Source organism: Caretta caretta, chromosome 4, assembly GCF_965140235.1.
Source record: "Caretta caretta isolate rCarCar2 chromosome 4, rCarCar1.hap1, whole genome shotgun sequence".
Lineage (NCBI taxonomy): Eukaryota > Metazoa > Chordata > Testudines > Cheloniidae > Caretta > Caretta caretta.
In genome coordinates, this window is record NC_134209.1 from 37,568,304 (window position 1) to 37,584,121 (window position 15,818).

The window sequence follows — 15,818 nt, forward strand, 5'->3', positions numbered from 1 at the left end:
GCATCCGATGAAGTGGGTTTTAGCCCACGAAAGCTTATGCCCAAATAAATTTGTTAGTCTCTAAGGTGCCACAAATACTCCTAGTTTTTTTTTTTGCTGATACAGGCTAACACAGCTACCATTCTGAAATTAGTCTGAGTAGTCATATTGAAAAGCATGCAGTTTACTAAGAGTCGGTCTTTCATATGAAACCTTATGAACATATAGTCTCTCTGCGGCACATGGACATTAAGATCACATGGCAAATAATAACAATACTTTTTCATGGTGAAGACAAGGCCCCCATGTCTTAGTTTCTCTCTCATGTCAAATTAAATAATTACACTTTGTACAACTTATCGAAAGCGCTTTGGGATCCTTGGATGCAAAAGGCTGTATAAAGTGCCAACTACAATTATTTAACTTTTCATAAGAGTAGGAGTTTGCGCCAGTGTCCTAGCTGCAGTTTTGCCTCCCTGTGCTGTGCTGTGTGCAAGTAGGGTGACCAGACAGAAAGCGTGAAAAATCAGGACGGGGGGGGGGGGGGGTAATAGACACCTATATAAGAAAAAGCCCCTAATATCGGGACTGTCCCTATAACATAGGGACATCTGGTCACCCTACCTGCAAGCTAGCTGATGCCTACTGGCCATGTTACAGCCAGGCCAATTCCAACACAGCAAGGGAACCCTGGAACATCTTTTCATAGTGCCCACACATGGCCCAAGGTGAGAGGCTATGAACATCACCTTTCCCATCTGCCCTTTATAGGAGCGCCAGGCCAGTGGGAGACCATGGGGATGCACCCGGAATAGGGGCTGGAACTAGCCTGAAACCGTTTCCATGAGGGTTTACGGTTTGGGTAAATGGCTCTCAGCACCCCCGCTGTACAAATGGTTCCAGCGCCCCTGGTTCCCTGGTTGGCAGAACAGGCCCCAGCCGCAGCCAGACACCAGGAGACCCGGCTGTCCGTCGGGGCTCAAAGCGACTGTCACGGCCCGCAGCATCCCCTGGCGCGGCGAGCCCTGCGGACCGGGCGGGGCTCGGCGCTGCCGCTCTGACCCGGCCTGGCCGCTCAGAGGCGCGCGGAGCGGGGAGCACCGGCAGGGCTGGGGGCCTTTCGGGGGGCGGGGTGGGGGGCGCTGCGCGGGCCCCTGAGCGCCGCCGGCCCCTCTGGCAGGGCGCCAGAGCCTGAGCCGCTTGCGGCCCAGGCCCGCCGCAGCCCGGCCCGACGTGAGAGGCGAGGGGAGGCGCCGGCGCCGGCGCGGCTGGGGCTCCGCCCCCGTTTCACTCAGAGGCCCCCGCCGGCTCCTCCCTCCCGGTTGCTGAGTCGCTCCTGTGGCCGCGGCAGCATGGCGGCCGTGGAGACCCGGGTGTGCGAAACGGCTGGGTGCAGCCACGAGGCCAAGCTGCAGTGCCCAACCTGCATCAAGCTGGGCATCCAGGGCTCCTACTTCTGCTCCCAGGTAAGCCCCGGCCGGGGGCCTCCGCCCCGGGGGGCGCCAGCTGCCCGCCCGCCCTCCCGCCCGGGCTCACGCGGCGGCGCCGGCGGTCAGGGCTCTGCTTCCTGTCCGGACACCCCCCCGCCAGGCTCCCGCCGCTGCTGCGACTTCTCCGCGGCTCTCGGCGGTGGGGTGCGAGGAGCCCGCTCTGAGCGGGGACCCCCGGCATCTCCCTGCGTTGCTCCGGCGCTGGCCGTAGTTTCCGTGTGGCTGCGAAGTCCTGTGATTTTTTTGTGGGTTGCAGTGAGCAGGCGCTTTCAGGTGGGGAGAGGGGGCAGGTGTGTGACTCGGGGAGAGAGAGAGGAGCGGATGGGCCTCTGATCCTCGCCGCGCGGCTTCCAACTTTGCCCCCTTTCGCCCCGAGATCCGCGTTTACAATGGACCGGCAGAAACACACGCTTGGTTTTTATAGGCTTGGGCTGGATGGTGTGTTCCGTTTGCAGAGGCGAAGTGCGGGAAAGATTGTACTTGGACCCTAGAGGAAAGTTCACACCAGAAAATTAGACCCTGTAGGAAGGTACTTTACTCGGGGCCATGCTTCTGGGCTGGATGCAAGCATGTGGAAATGCTGAAACAGTTCTCCTTTTGTGTCTTTCACTATTACACTTCACCAATCTACATCTCTTTTCAGCTCTGTTATCTGTTTCCTTCTCCCCCAATCTGCTTTTGCTGGACTTAATAAACTGCAAGTTAATTTGCAGTTCAGCTTGCTCTGTCAGATTCACAGTGCATTTCAGAAAGAAGGGAATGAGGCATGTCAATGGGAGGTGAGGTAGTGTTCGCTTTTATTTTCACAGAAATCACATTGTTATTGTGTAGGAAGTTAGATGCTGTGGACTGGATTTTCTCTGTGTAAATCTGCCTCTATTGTCCCATATATGTGTGTAATATTCCAATTTTGTGTAGCCAGAGTAATTGTAGCATGAAAGAGTTTTTCTCCATGTCTCACATTTGTGGTATCCTCTTTAAAAGTATGTGCTTATACTTTAAAATGGAACCCGAAAATCAAATTGCTTTAAAAATGTTTCTGTGCCTAGGGTAACATGGACTTACTGCTTTGAAAATATGGCTTTTCTGTTTTTCTGAGTACATTAATTAAACAAGCTCTTAGAAAATATGTTATAGCCTTTGCAGATTTAAGGTAAAATAACTATAATTCAGGGTTGGTTAATCACCTCTGTTTTTTTTTAAAGCAAACCTGATAGGCCTCAGTTACTACTACAATTGTAATATTTTTCTAAGTTAGAAAAATGTAAAATAAACAGTAAAACAAACAGTTTAATCCTCGCCCATTGACGTCAGTGAACAAATAGTAATATTTTGGTGCATAATTAATGGGTGCAATTAATTGTCAAAAGTATCATTGATGATAAGAAAAATAGCATTGATACATTTATTTATAAGGCACATGAATCCTCCTGCTTCAGGGTATAAGCCAAGTTTTAACTGCTTGGAGTTGGGAAGAAACTTCCCAAATAGGTAGGTTATTGCATATTTATCCGCTATAGAATCCTGCATCATCTTCTGAAGCATCTGGTTCTGTCCCTTGTCAGAGACAGACTGCTAGACTAGATGTACCACTGGTCTGATTTGGAATGGTATTTCTGATTCTCTTGTTCCTATGAGGGTTTTGCATATAGAGGATTTGTGGGATTGGCTCCACGGTCTCTACCCATTGTAAGCTGTTGCCCTGTGCAAAACAGGCAATACAGATTTATCTTCGGTATGTATATAGATATTGCTTGGTGAATACAATGTATTGTAAGTGAGCAGCCATTCAATAAAAGTCTGTGGAGAAATTCTAGCAGTATCTGTAGGGTTTTTTCCCTCTCTCTCCAATCTGCAGAATGTCTGTAGAAGTAAAGGGATTCTTACTTTCTACTTTTCTACTGGAATACCAAGTACTGTTGTAAGATATAAGGAAAATTACTCAAAATTATAGTGCAGCAACTTATTTTCTAATCACGTGACACAGAAAAGCCATGTGACCTAATGGTTAGAGCACTGGACTGGGACTTGTGAGACCTGGCTTCTGTTCTTGGCTCTGCACCTGAATGGCTGGATAACCCTTAGGCAAGTCACTTCACTGCTCTGTGTCTCAGTTTCCCCATTAGTAAAATGTGGATAATGACATTCACCTCCTTTGAATAGTGCTTTGAGCACTATGGATGAAAAACAGTATAAAAAACCTAGGTGTTATTAAAAGCCAGGAAATCTTGCAAGGAGCTACAGAGGCACAGTTATTGCTGTGCCGCTGTAGTTCTGTAATGCAGATGCTTCCTACAGCAATGAAAGGTGTTTTCCTGTTGCTGTAGTTAATCCATCTCCCTGTGTGGATGTGGTTAGGTCAATGGAGGAGTTCTTCCATTGCACCCAGTGTTAGGTGGGCTTAAGTAAATCACTCAGGGGTGTGAAAAATTCAGGCCTAAAGTTTCAGAGAAAACAATAAATTCCTTAGGAAGATCCTGAATCCATTCATATTCAATGCATATTTTCACACTCCAAAATTGTTCCTGATTACTAGTTTGTTTGCTCTTGGCATAGGCTGGAGAGGATATTCCGTGTGTCCTCATATAAAAATGCATGTACTGATTTATAGAACTGCCCACTATGGAAAATGTCTAAAAATATAAGTAGTAATATATAATTCAATTCAAACAGTTAAATTTATGCAATATTAAAGCTGAGTGTTTAAATGTAGAGTAGTGAGGAAATTAAACATTTTAATCTCTTTAGCGTTTTCTGTAGTGCCCAAAGTCATAGTATTGAACTGTACTTTCAAGGTAAATTATATCTGGATGGCGAGATCCCTAGAGGTCTGTAGTCATCTTCATTTCTCCTTTCCCTGTAAAGGTCACTTTTCTTGTAAATGAAGTTATTTCTCCTTTCATTCTCAGAGAGAGGAGGTTTTAGAAATTTGCCCTACAAATGGTTACTCTGAATTTGTCTGACCTTCTCTTGAATTTTGTTTCATGGTCTTAGGCCCATTTAGTCTATCTAAAATTAATCTTTCAGTTTCAATTGAATATGGTATTCCTCTTCGCTTCTTGTCCTAACTGTTGGGTAATATCCATCTGTTTTGTTACCCGGCTACTCTGTTCTACACCAAAAGTTGCTTCATTTTAATGGTGGGTAAAGTCAAGGTACATATTCATTACTTTTTCACAAGGTTATTGTGAGGGTTAACATAGTTATAAAGCATTTTGAGATGTTCGAATGAAAGGTGCTAGAAAAGTACAAAGCATTTTTACTCTTTGTCTAAAGAATGATTATCCTTATTTGTGATTAATCCTTCCCAGTAGCAAATTGAAACAGGTGTCTCGGTACCCCAGATCAGGAGGTTGATACATGGAGCTGAAGCAGGATCTGTTTTTTCTAGTAGTAGTAGCAAAGGCCTCTTTAAGGCAGGGGTTCTCGCAACAAATTTTTTGGTGGCCACAGAGTGCGGCCTTCAACTCTTACTGGTGGCCGCTATGGAAATTTTTCTTAAAATACTTAATTAACTGTAGGGAAAAGAAATAGGCACATGTGTCCAAATCATAGTAATTTATTTATGTAGGATGGGTTTTTTTTTATTTGCAGACTTAATAATAATGAATAGTTATCTCTATTCTTTACTGGACCTAACCAGAATAGAAACACAAGGTGTTTTGCATGTTCTTGTCTTTGTTGTTGTTTTGTTTGTTTTTCGCTTTTTTGGTTGCGCATTTTTTTTAGACTTGCTAGCTAGTAAGTCTGCTTCTGTGACAAGTGATATCTATAGGTTTGTTAATATCACTATTCACAGCACCAGACTTGTTGGCTAGCTGGGGGGGAGTGAAAAGTGATGTTTACAAACATACAAATATCAGGTTTCACAGCAGATTTAATCAGCTGGGAGACAAATTAAGCCTTGGATGGGGATGTAGGTAGGGAGGCAGTGAGGGCCAGGGGTGATGGGGTGGATGGGTGAGGGGCAGGGTGTGGCAGTGGGGGCCAGGGACGATGAGTGGGGGTGGTGAGCCTGAAGCCCAGCAGCCATGGGATGGAACACATGGCTCTACTGTCAAAGCCTGGAGCCCATGGCTGGCCAGCCACCGCGTGGCCTGAGCCTGCTGCCCGTCACCCAGAGTTGAAGCCGGAAGCCTGAGATCCACAACCTCCAGGAAGGTGGGGAACTCACACCGGCTGTCTGTTCCTCCGGTGTTTGTGGCTCCAGAGGGGAGGGGCTGCTGCTTTGCCCCCCGTCACCACCCATGAGGCTGTGCTGCAAGAAAAAATTCTGGTGGCTGCATGCTGCCATGGAGGCTGCATTTGAGAAATGCAGTCTTAAGGTATGTGAACAATAAATGCACAAAGAGTACACACATTCCATAGACTTCTTATTCCTGTGGAGATCTTCCTTCTAAGTAATGGGTTTCAGAGTAGCAGCCGTGTTAGTCTGTATCCGTGAAAAGAAAAGGAGGACTTGTGGCACCTTAGAGACTAACAAGCTTATTTGAGCATAAGCTTTCGTGAGCTACAGCTCACTTCATCGGATGCATCCGTTGAAGTGAGCTGTAGCTCACAAAAGCTTATGCTCAAATAAATTTGTTAGTTTCTAAGGTGCCACAAGTCCTCCTTTTCTTCTAAGTAATGGTCAGGCTCAGCACTACTTAGATTTAAAAATCATATGAAATTCAGCTACTACATATTCAGCTAAATTCCCTGTGATTCTCCTAATTAATCACATTTTATTTCAAAACCAAAAGTTTTCAAACTTTTAAAAGCTCACACTCCGTATGAATTGTCTTGGGAGGTTGTTGAATTCTCATCATTGGAGGGTTTTAAGAACAGGTTTGACAACAATCTAGCAGGGATGGTCTAGGTATACTTAATCCTGCTTCAGGTTGACTTCTTAAGGTCCCTTTCAGCCCTACGTTTCTATAATTCTGTGACCATATGAGGACTATGTATTTAAGAGTATGAAATTTTAAGGCTAAACTGTTTTATGTTGTGTTTTTTAAAAAAATTCATTCTCACATTTGTGCATTTAAAAAAGTTTTTGGTTCATATTCATGTAACTAAAAGCTGGCTTAAATGCCTTCAACCCTCCACAGTTTTGCAATGAGTCCTGTAGGCAATTTTTGAATATTGTGCGCAGCTTAAGTCGGGTTTTAAAACGGAGTGTGCAGCTTAACTGTTGGACTACTGTACTAGTATAGTAAAATGGACAATACATTTCGGGGCCAGTTCCTTGACAAGGTTGCGCAAGTCACCTCAAGCAGAGTTGGGAATAGAACCTGGGGCTATATGGCATATCCAAGTCTTAGCTACTAGCCGCAGTGCCTTTCAGATTGAATTGATGTGCTAAATATATGTGATTAGATTATTTAGCGATAGCCACTACACCACACTTGTACCTGCCTCTCCGAGGCTGGGTTAGATCCTAGGATTCCTGATCTGCAATATTTAAGTAGTTGCACGGTGGATTTGATTTTAAATCAAATTGATTTAAATCACTAGTCAGGAAGACTTGATTTAATCATGGATTTCTACAGAAGTGCATTCTTGTTGGTTGTTATAACCTTAATACATATTCTTCACAACTCAGAGATATATGTAGGTTTCATTTTTAAGGTACACACTGTGTACATTTTTAAAGTGATTAATTTTGAAAACTTTTCAGATTAGTTTTACAGCTATATCAGAAAATGAACGATTGTTTGGTTATTTCATTTGCCAAAGGTAATTGAAGCAGATATTTATGAAGTCATTGGGAGGTGAACGACCTCCAATTCAACAGATTGATTAATATTTGGAGGATTTTCTTACTAAACTGTATTAGGGGGAGAACATCACCAGACAGACATTTACATTGTTTTATTTAACTAAAGCAACAATGTTATGTATGCTGGATTTTTTTCTTCAACAGCAAACCTATAATACTTTAACATAACAAGCATATGAATTTTTGAATTTAGTTAAACATTCAAGTTTCTTAAAATCAGGTTTGTTTTTGTTAAAATGGTTTTACTAAAATAGTTAAATGAAATAGTCGATTGATTAATTTTTTTAATTATGTCAGCCAGGTCAACATGAGAAACTTAAAATATTGGCGTCTGCAGCTAACTCGGTCGTCTTCACCTTCGTTTTCCTGTTTGTTCATGATCTGGAAAAGAAAAACAAGCTTTCCTGCTTTTTCAGATCCCAGACGATTTCTCAATTTGGAATGTATTAGTCCAAAGGAAGAAAGTATGCTTTCTACACTGGCAGAAGAAGCTACTGCAGTTAAAAGTGAGATTATCACTTCAATAGTCTCTGAATCCAAGTGCTTAAGTGACTTGCTTTCTTTAAAACATCATCAGCAAACATATATTTCTTGAATGATTCACCCTTAGCTCTGAAGTTTATTATAGTTGGCATTATGGAGGGATGATTGCTGGATGTCCATGTCATAGCCAACTCCGTTTCTTCAGCAGTTAAGGTTTGACCCTGGTACCGTGTATTGAGAGTATTTGCAAGAAAATGAGCTGGAGATAGTGCTTGTCCCATTTGCTTTTTTAATGCTTGTAATTTAACTCTGTCATTGCATATTCTCATTTTAAGATCTCACTCAGTTCCTTCCAAATTTCAACAGCATTAGCAATAAGACAGCTATTTCCCTGCATTTTGTTCAAGGCTACAGAAATGGGCTTCAGGGTACTCAGCATGTGTTCAACATTTCTCTTAAGCCCAATGTTGACAACTTTGGCTGTGACGGTGCCATCTATGTGTTCATGATTTCAGTCACAAACTGTCATCAGATTAGGCCAGGTTTGAGATAGTGATCAGAACAGTCCACTGTTGAGTTCTGTCGCATGTCTTGTGGGAGAGTTAGCTTGGTTCCGCCCACTTTTTTCAGAGCAGCTGCTGCAAAGGGGTTGTTATGGAAGTATTTTGCAATTTCAATAACATTAGCCTTGATTTCTGGAACACTGAAGTCTTTGGTTAGGAGGTGCATCAAATGAGAGCACTGCAACCATATGTTATTAGCTTGGGACTCTCTTCTAAATAATTTCTTCTCATCTTGGATACATTTGAAGCATTGTCTGCGACCAAGCTGCGTGGTAGACATTTGAATTTTTTTCCCCACAGTTTGCTATGGCTTTTACTGCTACTTCTTGTAAGTATTTTGCTGTGTGTGCATTTCCTGATGTATCAGTTCTTTCTGTAAGGAAGACATATCCTTCTTCTGTTGTCACACAAGCATGTACAACAGGATCATATTGATGTTGCTCCACCCATCAAGACTCAGGTTAACAATTTCACCCTCTAGACCTTTTGCACGCTGCTCAATTTCTCTTTCATATACTTTATCCAGCAGTTTGCTTGCAATATCTGCTCTGTTGGGTGGACTATATCCTGGTCTTAATGACTGAACCATGTTAATAAAGTGTGGGTTCTCAAACATATGGAAAGGAGAAAAGTTTGTTGCATAAACAAACTAGGCAATTTTTTCATCACTTACCTCTTTCTGTAATCTGCTGGTTCTTATCACAAGCTTATCTATAGTTGTTTCTGGACGATGGAAGTTTTTTCTTTTTGCTATGTGACATACATGATGTGACTGAAACACTATCATTGGCAGATAACTCCAAAACTGTAGAAAATGATGGTGATCTTGAAGGTGGATAGTCTTCAGAATCCTGTATGTTGAAGATGGATTCTCCTAAACAAATAAGTCAATGCAGTTATTTAATTATTATTATCATACTGCTCATTTAGTATTACTCATTGCATTCGCTGACACTCAGTACTACTTTAAAGGTGAAATTGTAAAAGGAAGATCTGCCTATTTCAGCTATTTATTTTTTATCACAACTGCATCTAAAATGATAGTATCATAGAGTAACAACTATATTTTTTTCTCAAACATGAGAATTCAAGAATAGTCCAGAAGGAAGACAGGCAGTCCTTAAGAAAGAAGTAGGAAATAAAAAATGGTACCAACCTGAAGATCCTGCATGTTCAGACACGTTCCTTTCATCATCATCAACGCGGCTTCCTCCCGAGAAGGAACACTTCTCATGAAGTTGTTTCATTCGGGCAACTAGGCCTTGCATTTCTTTGTTGCACTGTTTGCATTTTGCACCCATGCCTGTCTTACCCATAGGTAGAGGAATTTCATTCAAATATTCCCAAACTGAATCTGTTTTGTGGCCTCCTGCCATTATAGGTTTTCCCTTCTAGTGAGAGAATGGTATGGTAGATCTCAAATCAATGAAGGCTACACTCAGAAAGTCCTCAAGACTTCTGGAATATGCTGCTCAAACAGTTCCACTTTTGTTTCTTCTGTCTGTCCCTCCCTTCTCACATTTATCGCCAGACTTCTTCTCCTTGTCCAGATCTATTCTGCTCTAAAAAATCCTCTATTCATTGAACTTTTTGGAACTTTGGCCTTTCAGAGAGAGGTAAGGGATTGACTCTGTGTACACAAATTTGCAGAGGGACAATAGGGTTGAGGTCTGTTACTTCTCACCTCTATTTTATTTTATTTATTTATTGCTGTTAACAAGCATATTATCTCTGAAGACATAAATCCACAGTTTGAGAACTGCAAAACTAAGCATCTCTGATAGTATCTTTTAGACTAAGAACTGAGTCCCATTGGGTAGATAGAAAGATTAACCTAAATAATCTATACAGAAGCCCTTGGAACTCCATAAGATTGAGTCCCTAATCCATGAACTATTAGAATTCATTTACAGGACTTTTCTTAAACATGACATGAATATACTGTCTCATACTATAGCATTAGAATTTATAATCCCTATTCCATGATGAGATATCTTTGAGCTATAATGTATCTTAATTAAAACTATCTTTAGATAGGTTTTTTTTCCGCAAAAAGCATTTTACCAAAAAAAAAAAAAATCCAATTTAAATAATTTTTTTTTTAAAATTGATTTTAATCCACCCTGGTTGTGTAACCTGTTGGCAAAGTATGTGCAAAGTTCCCTTCTAATGTTGGCTTACAAAGAGGATAACAGTTACCGGGGACTTTCAGAACCAAGAGGTCAAACCTGCTGATTACCCCTATTAGAATTTATGCTTTCACGTGGTAGAATTTTTTTTTTCCAATTTTCTTGTTGATTACTAAACTGTTTTATTTAATTGATGCAGCACTGTTTAAAACAGGTTCATAGTTAAAACCTTTATCTGCCCACTGTTATGTGACAACCCAAATTTGTCCTGTATTTTGTCGCATATTTGTCATGCATTTTGGTTGCTAGTGTGACCTGACAAGTTTTTAGATTGAGAGAAACGCTGTCTTCTGCAGCTCCAGCCACAGTAATAAGAAATAGAATATCTACGCCTCTTTTTAGTGGATTCTTTCTGAACAACTATAGGCCTGATCCCGCAGTCACTTACTCCTCAGCATAGTGCTTCATATTGTGAGAACCATGTTAATAAGCTTTCATCAGAATCAGTGGGACTGCTCAAAACTCCTTAATGGTTGGTGGAATAGAACAGTGTTGCTTGTGTACATGAACTATTTTAAAAACCCTGAAAAGCAGCACTGAAGACAGCACCTTGTGATACAGGTGCCAGAGCTATCTCTGCCATATAGGCAAAAGCTGACAGTGGCTATTCTCATTGTGTGACTTCAGGCTGTAGGATGTATTTTCCTGGTAAACACTCTTAAGCCATAGGGCTGGCCTACACTCGAAAGTTAGGTCGACCTAGCTATCAAATGTAAAATTCTTAAATGAACCAAACTGTACCATAGAGTCTTTATGTATAGAAATTCCGTGCTCTAATAATAAGACTAGAGTAGTAGGGATATATTACCAACCACCTGACCAGGATGATGAAAGTGACTCTGAAATGCTCAGGGAGATTAGAGAGGCTATAAAAATAAAAAACTCAATAATAAGAATAATAATGGTGGATTTCAACTATCCCCATATTGACTAGGTACATGTCACCTCAGGATAGTATGCAGAGATAAAGTTTCTTGACACCTTAAATGACTGTTTCTTGGAGCAGCTAGTCCTGGAACTAGGGTGACCAGATGTCTCGGTTTTATAGGGACAGTCCCGATTTTTGGGTCTTTTTCTTATATAGGCTCCTATTCTCCCCTCCCCCCCATCCCAATTTTTCACACTTGCTGTCTGGTCACCCTACTTGGAACCCACAAGAGGAAAGGCAATTCTTGATTTAATCCTAAGTGGAGCACAGGATCTGCTCCAAGAGGTGAATATAGCTGGACCGCTTGGTAATAGTGACCATAATAAAATTAAATTTAACATCCTGGTGGTGGGAAACGCCACAGCAGCCCAACGCTGTAGCATTTAATTTCAGAAAGTGGGACTTCACAAAAATGAGCAAGTTAGTTAAACAGAAATTAAAAGTTATAGTGCCAAAAGTAAAAGCCCTGCAAGCTGCATGGAAACTTTTTAAAGATGCTACAATAGAGGTTCAACTTAAATGAATACCCCAAATTAAAAAACATAGTAAGAGAACCAAAAAAGGGCCTCTATGGCTAAAGAACAAAGTGAAAGAAGCAGTGAGAGACAAAAGGGCACCCTTCAAAAAGTGAAAGTTAAATCCTAGCGAGGAAAATAAAAAGGAGCATAAATTCTGGCAAATGAAGTGTAAAAATATAATTAGGAAGGCCAAAAAATAATGTGAAGAACAGTTAGCCAAAGACTCAAAGTAATAGCATACTTTTTTTTTTTAAAGTACATCAGAAGCAGGAAGCCTGCTAAATAACCAGTGGGGTCACTGGGTGATCGAGATGCTAAAGGAGCACTCAAAGACGATAAGGCCATTGCGGAGAAACTAAATCAATTCTTTCCATTGATCATCATGGCTGAGGATGTGAGGGAGATTCCCAAACCTGAGCCATTCTTTTTAGGTGACAAATCTGAGGAACGGTTGCAGATTGAGGTGTCATTAGAGGAGGTTTTTCGAACAAATTGATAAACTAAACAGTAATAAGTCACGAGGACCAGATAGTATTCACCCAAGGGTTCTGAAGGAACTCAAAATGTGAAAGTGCAGAACTACTAATTGTAGTTTGTAACTTATCGTTTAAATCAGCTTCTGTACCAAATGATTGAAGAATAGCTAATGTGATGCCAGTTTTTAAAAAGGGCTCAAGAGGGGATCCCGGCAATTACAGACCCATAAGCTGACTTCAGTACCGGGCAAAATGGTTGAAACTGTAGTAAACAGAATAGTCAGGTACATAGATGAACATAATTTGTTGGGGGAAGAGTCAACGTGTTTTTTGTAAAGGGAAATCATGCCTTACCAATCTACTAGAATTCTTGGAGGATGTCAACAAGCATGCGGACAATGGGGATCCAGTGGATATAATGTATTTAGATTTTCAGAAAGCCTTTGGTGAGGCCCCTCACCAAATGCTCTTAAGCAAAGTAAGATGTCATGGGATAAGACGGAAGGTCCTCTCGTGGATTGGTAAGTGGTTAAAAGATAGGAAACAAAGGATAGGAATAAATGGTTCATTTTCAGAATGGAGAGAGGTAAATAGTGGTATCCCCCAGGGGTCTGTACTGGGCCCGGTCCTATTTAACATATTCATAAATGATCAGGAAAAAGGGGTAAAACAGTGAGGTGGCAAAATTTGCATTTGATACAAATCTACACAAGATAGTCCCGAGCAGACTGCGAAGAGCTACAAAAGGATCTCAGAAAACTGGGTGACTGAGCAACAAAATGGCTGATGAAATTCAGTGTTGATAAATGCAAAGTAATGCACATTGGAAAGCATAATCCCCACTATACATATACAATGATGGGGTCTAAATTAGCTCTTACCACTCAAGAAAGAGATCTGGAGTCATTGTGGATAGTTCTCTGAAATTATCCACTCAGTGTGCAGCAGCACTCAAAAAATGAACAGAATGTTGGAAATCATCAAGGAAGGGATAGATAATAAGACAGAAAATATCCTATTGTCTCTATATAAATCCATGGTACACCCACATCTTGAATACTGTGTGCAGATGTGGTCGCCCCATCGCAAAAAAGATGTATTGGAATTGGAAAAGGTTCAGAAAAGGGCAACAAAAATGACTAGGGGTACGGACCAGTTTCCATGTGAGGAGAGATTAATAAGATGGGGACTTTTCATCTTGGAAAAGAGATGACTAATGGGGGATATGATAGAGCTCTATAAAATCATGACTGGTGTGGAGAAAGTAAATAAGGAAGTGTTATTTACTCCTCCTCCTAACACAGGAAGTAGGGGTCACTAAATGAAATTAATAGGCTGCAGGTTTAAAACAAAGGGAAGTATTTCTTCACACAACGCGTAGTCAGCCTGTGGAACTCCTTGCCAGAGGCTGTTGTGAAGGCCAAGACTATAACAGGGCTCAAAAAAGAACTAGATAAATTCATTGATGATCGGTCCATCAGTGGCTATTAGCCAGGATGGGCAGGGTTGGGGTCCCTAACCTCTGTTTGTCAGAAGCTGGGAATGGGCGACAGGAAATGGATCACTTTATTACCTGTTCTGTTCATTCCCCCTGGGGCACCTGGCATTGGCTGCTGGATACTGGCTAGATGGACCTTTGGTCTGATCCAGTATGGCTGTTCTTATAATTAATATATATATAAAATTAAGCTGACCTAAGCCCCAGTGTAGACAGCAGTAGGTTGATGGAAAAATTCTTCCATTGGCCTTTTGGAGAGGTAGATTTACTACAGCAATGGAAGGGGTTCTTGCGTCACTGTAGTAAGTGTCTACAGGACTGTGCTAAAATGGCACATCTGCAACATTTCTAGAGAAGCCTTAATCCCCTCCTATGACTTGCATTCTTTTTGATCGAATTCAAGTCTCAGACTGCAAGAAATGATTTTGTAAATATTTAAAAGGAGGTGTGGGTGTTTCTTGTAAAGATTGTGAGAGGAAGTATGGTCCAGTATTTAGGATGCTGGTGGCCCAGTTTCAAATCTCTGCTCCACCACATCCTACCTGTGTGACACTTAGTATCTCCGTGCCGCAGTTCCTCTTGCGTAAAGTTGAGATACTAGTGCTTCTTTACCTCACAGGTTTGTTGTGATGCTAAATCTACAAAAGATGGAGGTTCTCAGGGACCATGGTAATGGGGACCATTCAAGTATAATAGATAGAAGTATCTGGAATGACTGCTGCAGCAAGATCTAACCTGACATTTGCTCTGTGAAGAGCAGGTCCGTGAATATGTTGTAGAATTGTCCGTTTTACAGCTTTTCTTGCATATAATCAGTAAACAGAGCATGTAACATAACATTTAACCATCATTTGTCGTACACATGTGCCAGAAAATGCTGTTGGCAACACATCAATGCTACAGTGCATACCTATATCAACATTTCAATCAGCAGATGTTGAGCTGGCTCCCTGAGGGAGAAGCCAATTGGACCAATTGACAGAAACTATCTCTGAAAGGGAAATAATCCCACAGATTTAATATTGACTGTAGTCCGTTAACTTGAATCCAGAAAGGTAAGTTGAACACATTTCTCCTAGTGAGCATCAGGTTGAGCTCATGTCTAGGTACAGAATTACTGTAATTGTTTGTAGTGTTCTGAAGCCAAAATAAATGTGTGAATTTGAAAGGGACAACATCAAATTAAAGTTACAGTTCTATCTAAGATTACAATAGCCAAGAGCTGAGGACAGTTTTTCAGTTTATTTTGTATGTAGTAATTTTCACTGTTTCCTCTACAAGTTAGTTTTCCCCTTTATGCGGCGCTCTCATACAGCAAAAGAGGAGAGAAAATACATTTGGAAAAAATAGGTTCACATGACTGTAACCACAAATTGTCAGAAGGACTCATAGAAAATGATTCTTGAAATAGCTTTTAACTTTTTTAAATTGATTAGATTTTAAGTTGATCATGTCCCTTTAAAAGTAACTTTTCCCATTGAAGCCAGTCATTGTTTTCAAACATAGCTACACTTGTTTAAAATGTGAGTCCATGTGTATAGTCTCGTCTCCTCCCTCATGCCCCCACACTTCACCACCCAGGAAGAGAGAGGCTAATTGGGGGTATCTCTCTTCCTTTTTCTTTTCGGGGAGGAGGGACGGGTGTCTTCATTTTAGTGTTAAATTGCACACTGTAGTTTTCAGACCTGTTGTAGTAGTCAGGGGTTGAGTATGTGCACACGCTGGTTTTAATAAATTGCTGGCTATGGCTAGCAGTTTAAAATTATGATGATTCATCAGTAGCACTAGGCTTTCCTTATAAAGGAAAAAAGTGCTTATTTTTTCTCGGAAATTCCAGCTGTTGAAGTAAATCAATGGAATTGCCCTCTTCCAAAGTTAATGTGATTAAATACAAACAAAAAAATCTTCTTGTGAATTAGACTTTCTTCTACAA

At 41.2% G+C, this 15,818-nt stretch overlaps 1 protein-coding gene across 1 annotated transcript in view; it reads left to right on the top strand.

The window, feature by feature from the left end:
• Positions 1 to 1,269: 1,269 nt before the first annotated feature.
• The window catches only part of METAP1 (methionyl aminopeptidase 1), a 41,248-nt gene continuing 26,699 nt past the window's right edge, over positions 1,270 to 15,818 (top strand). Inside the window, exon 1 of the mRNA XM_048846672.2 lies at positions 1,270 to 1,445. Coding sequence (XP_048702629.1) covers positions 1,332 to 1,445 — 114 coding nt within the window. The 5' untranslated portion in view covers positions 1,270 to 1,331. The remainder of the gene's footprint in view (positions 1,446 to 15,818) is intronic.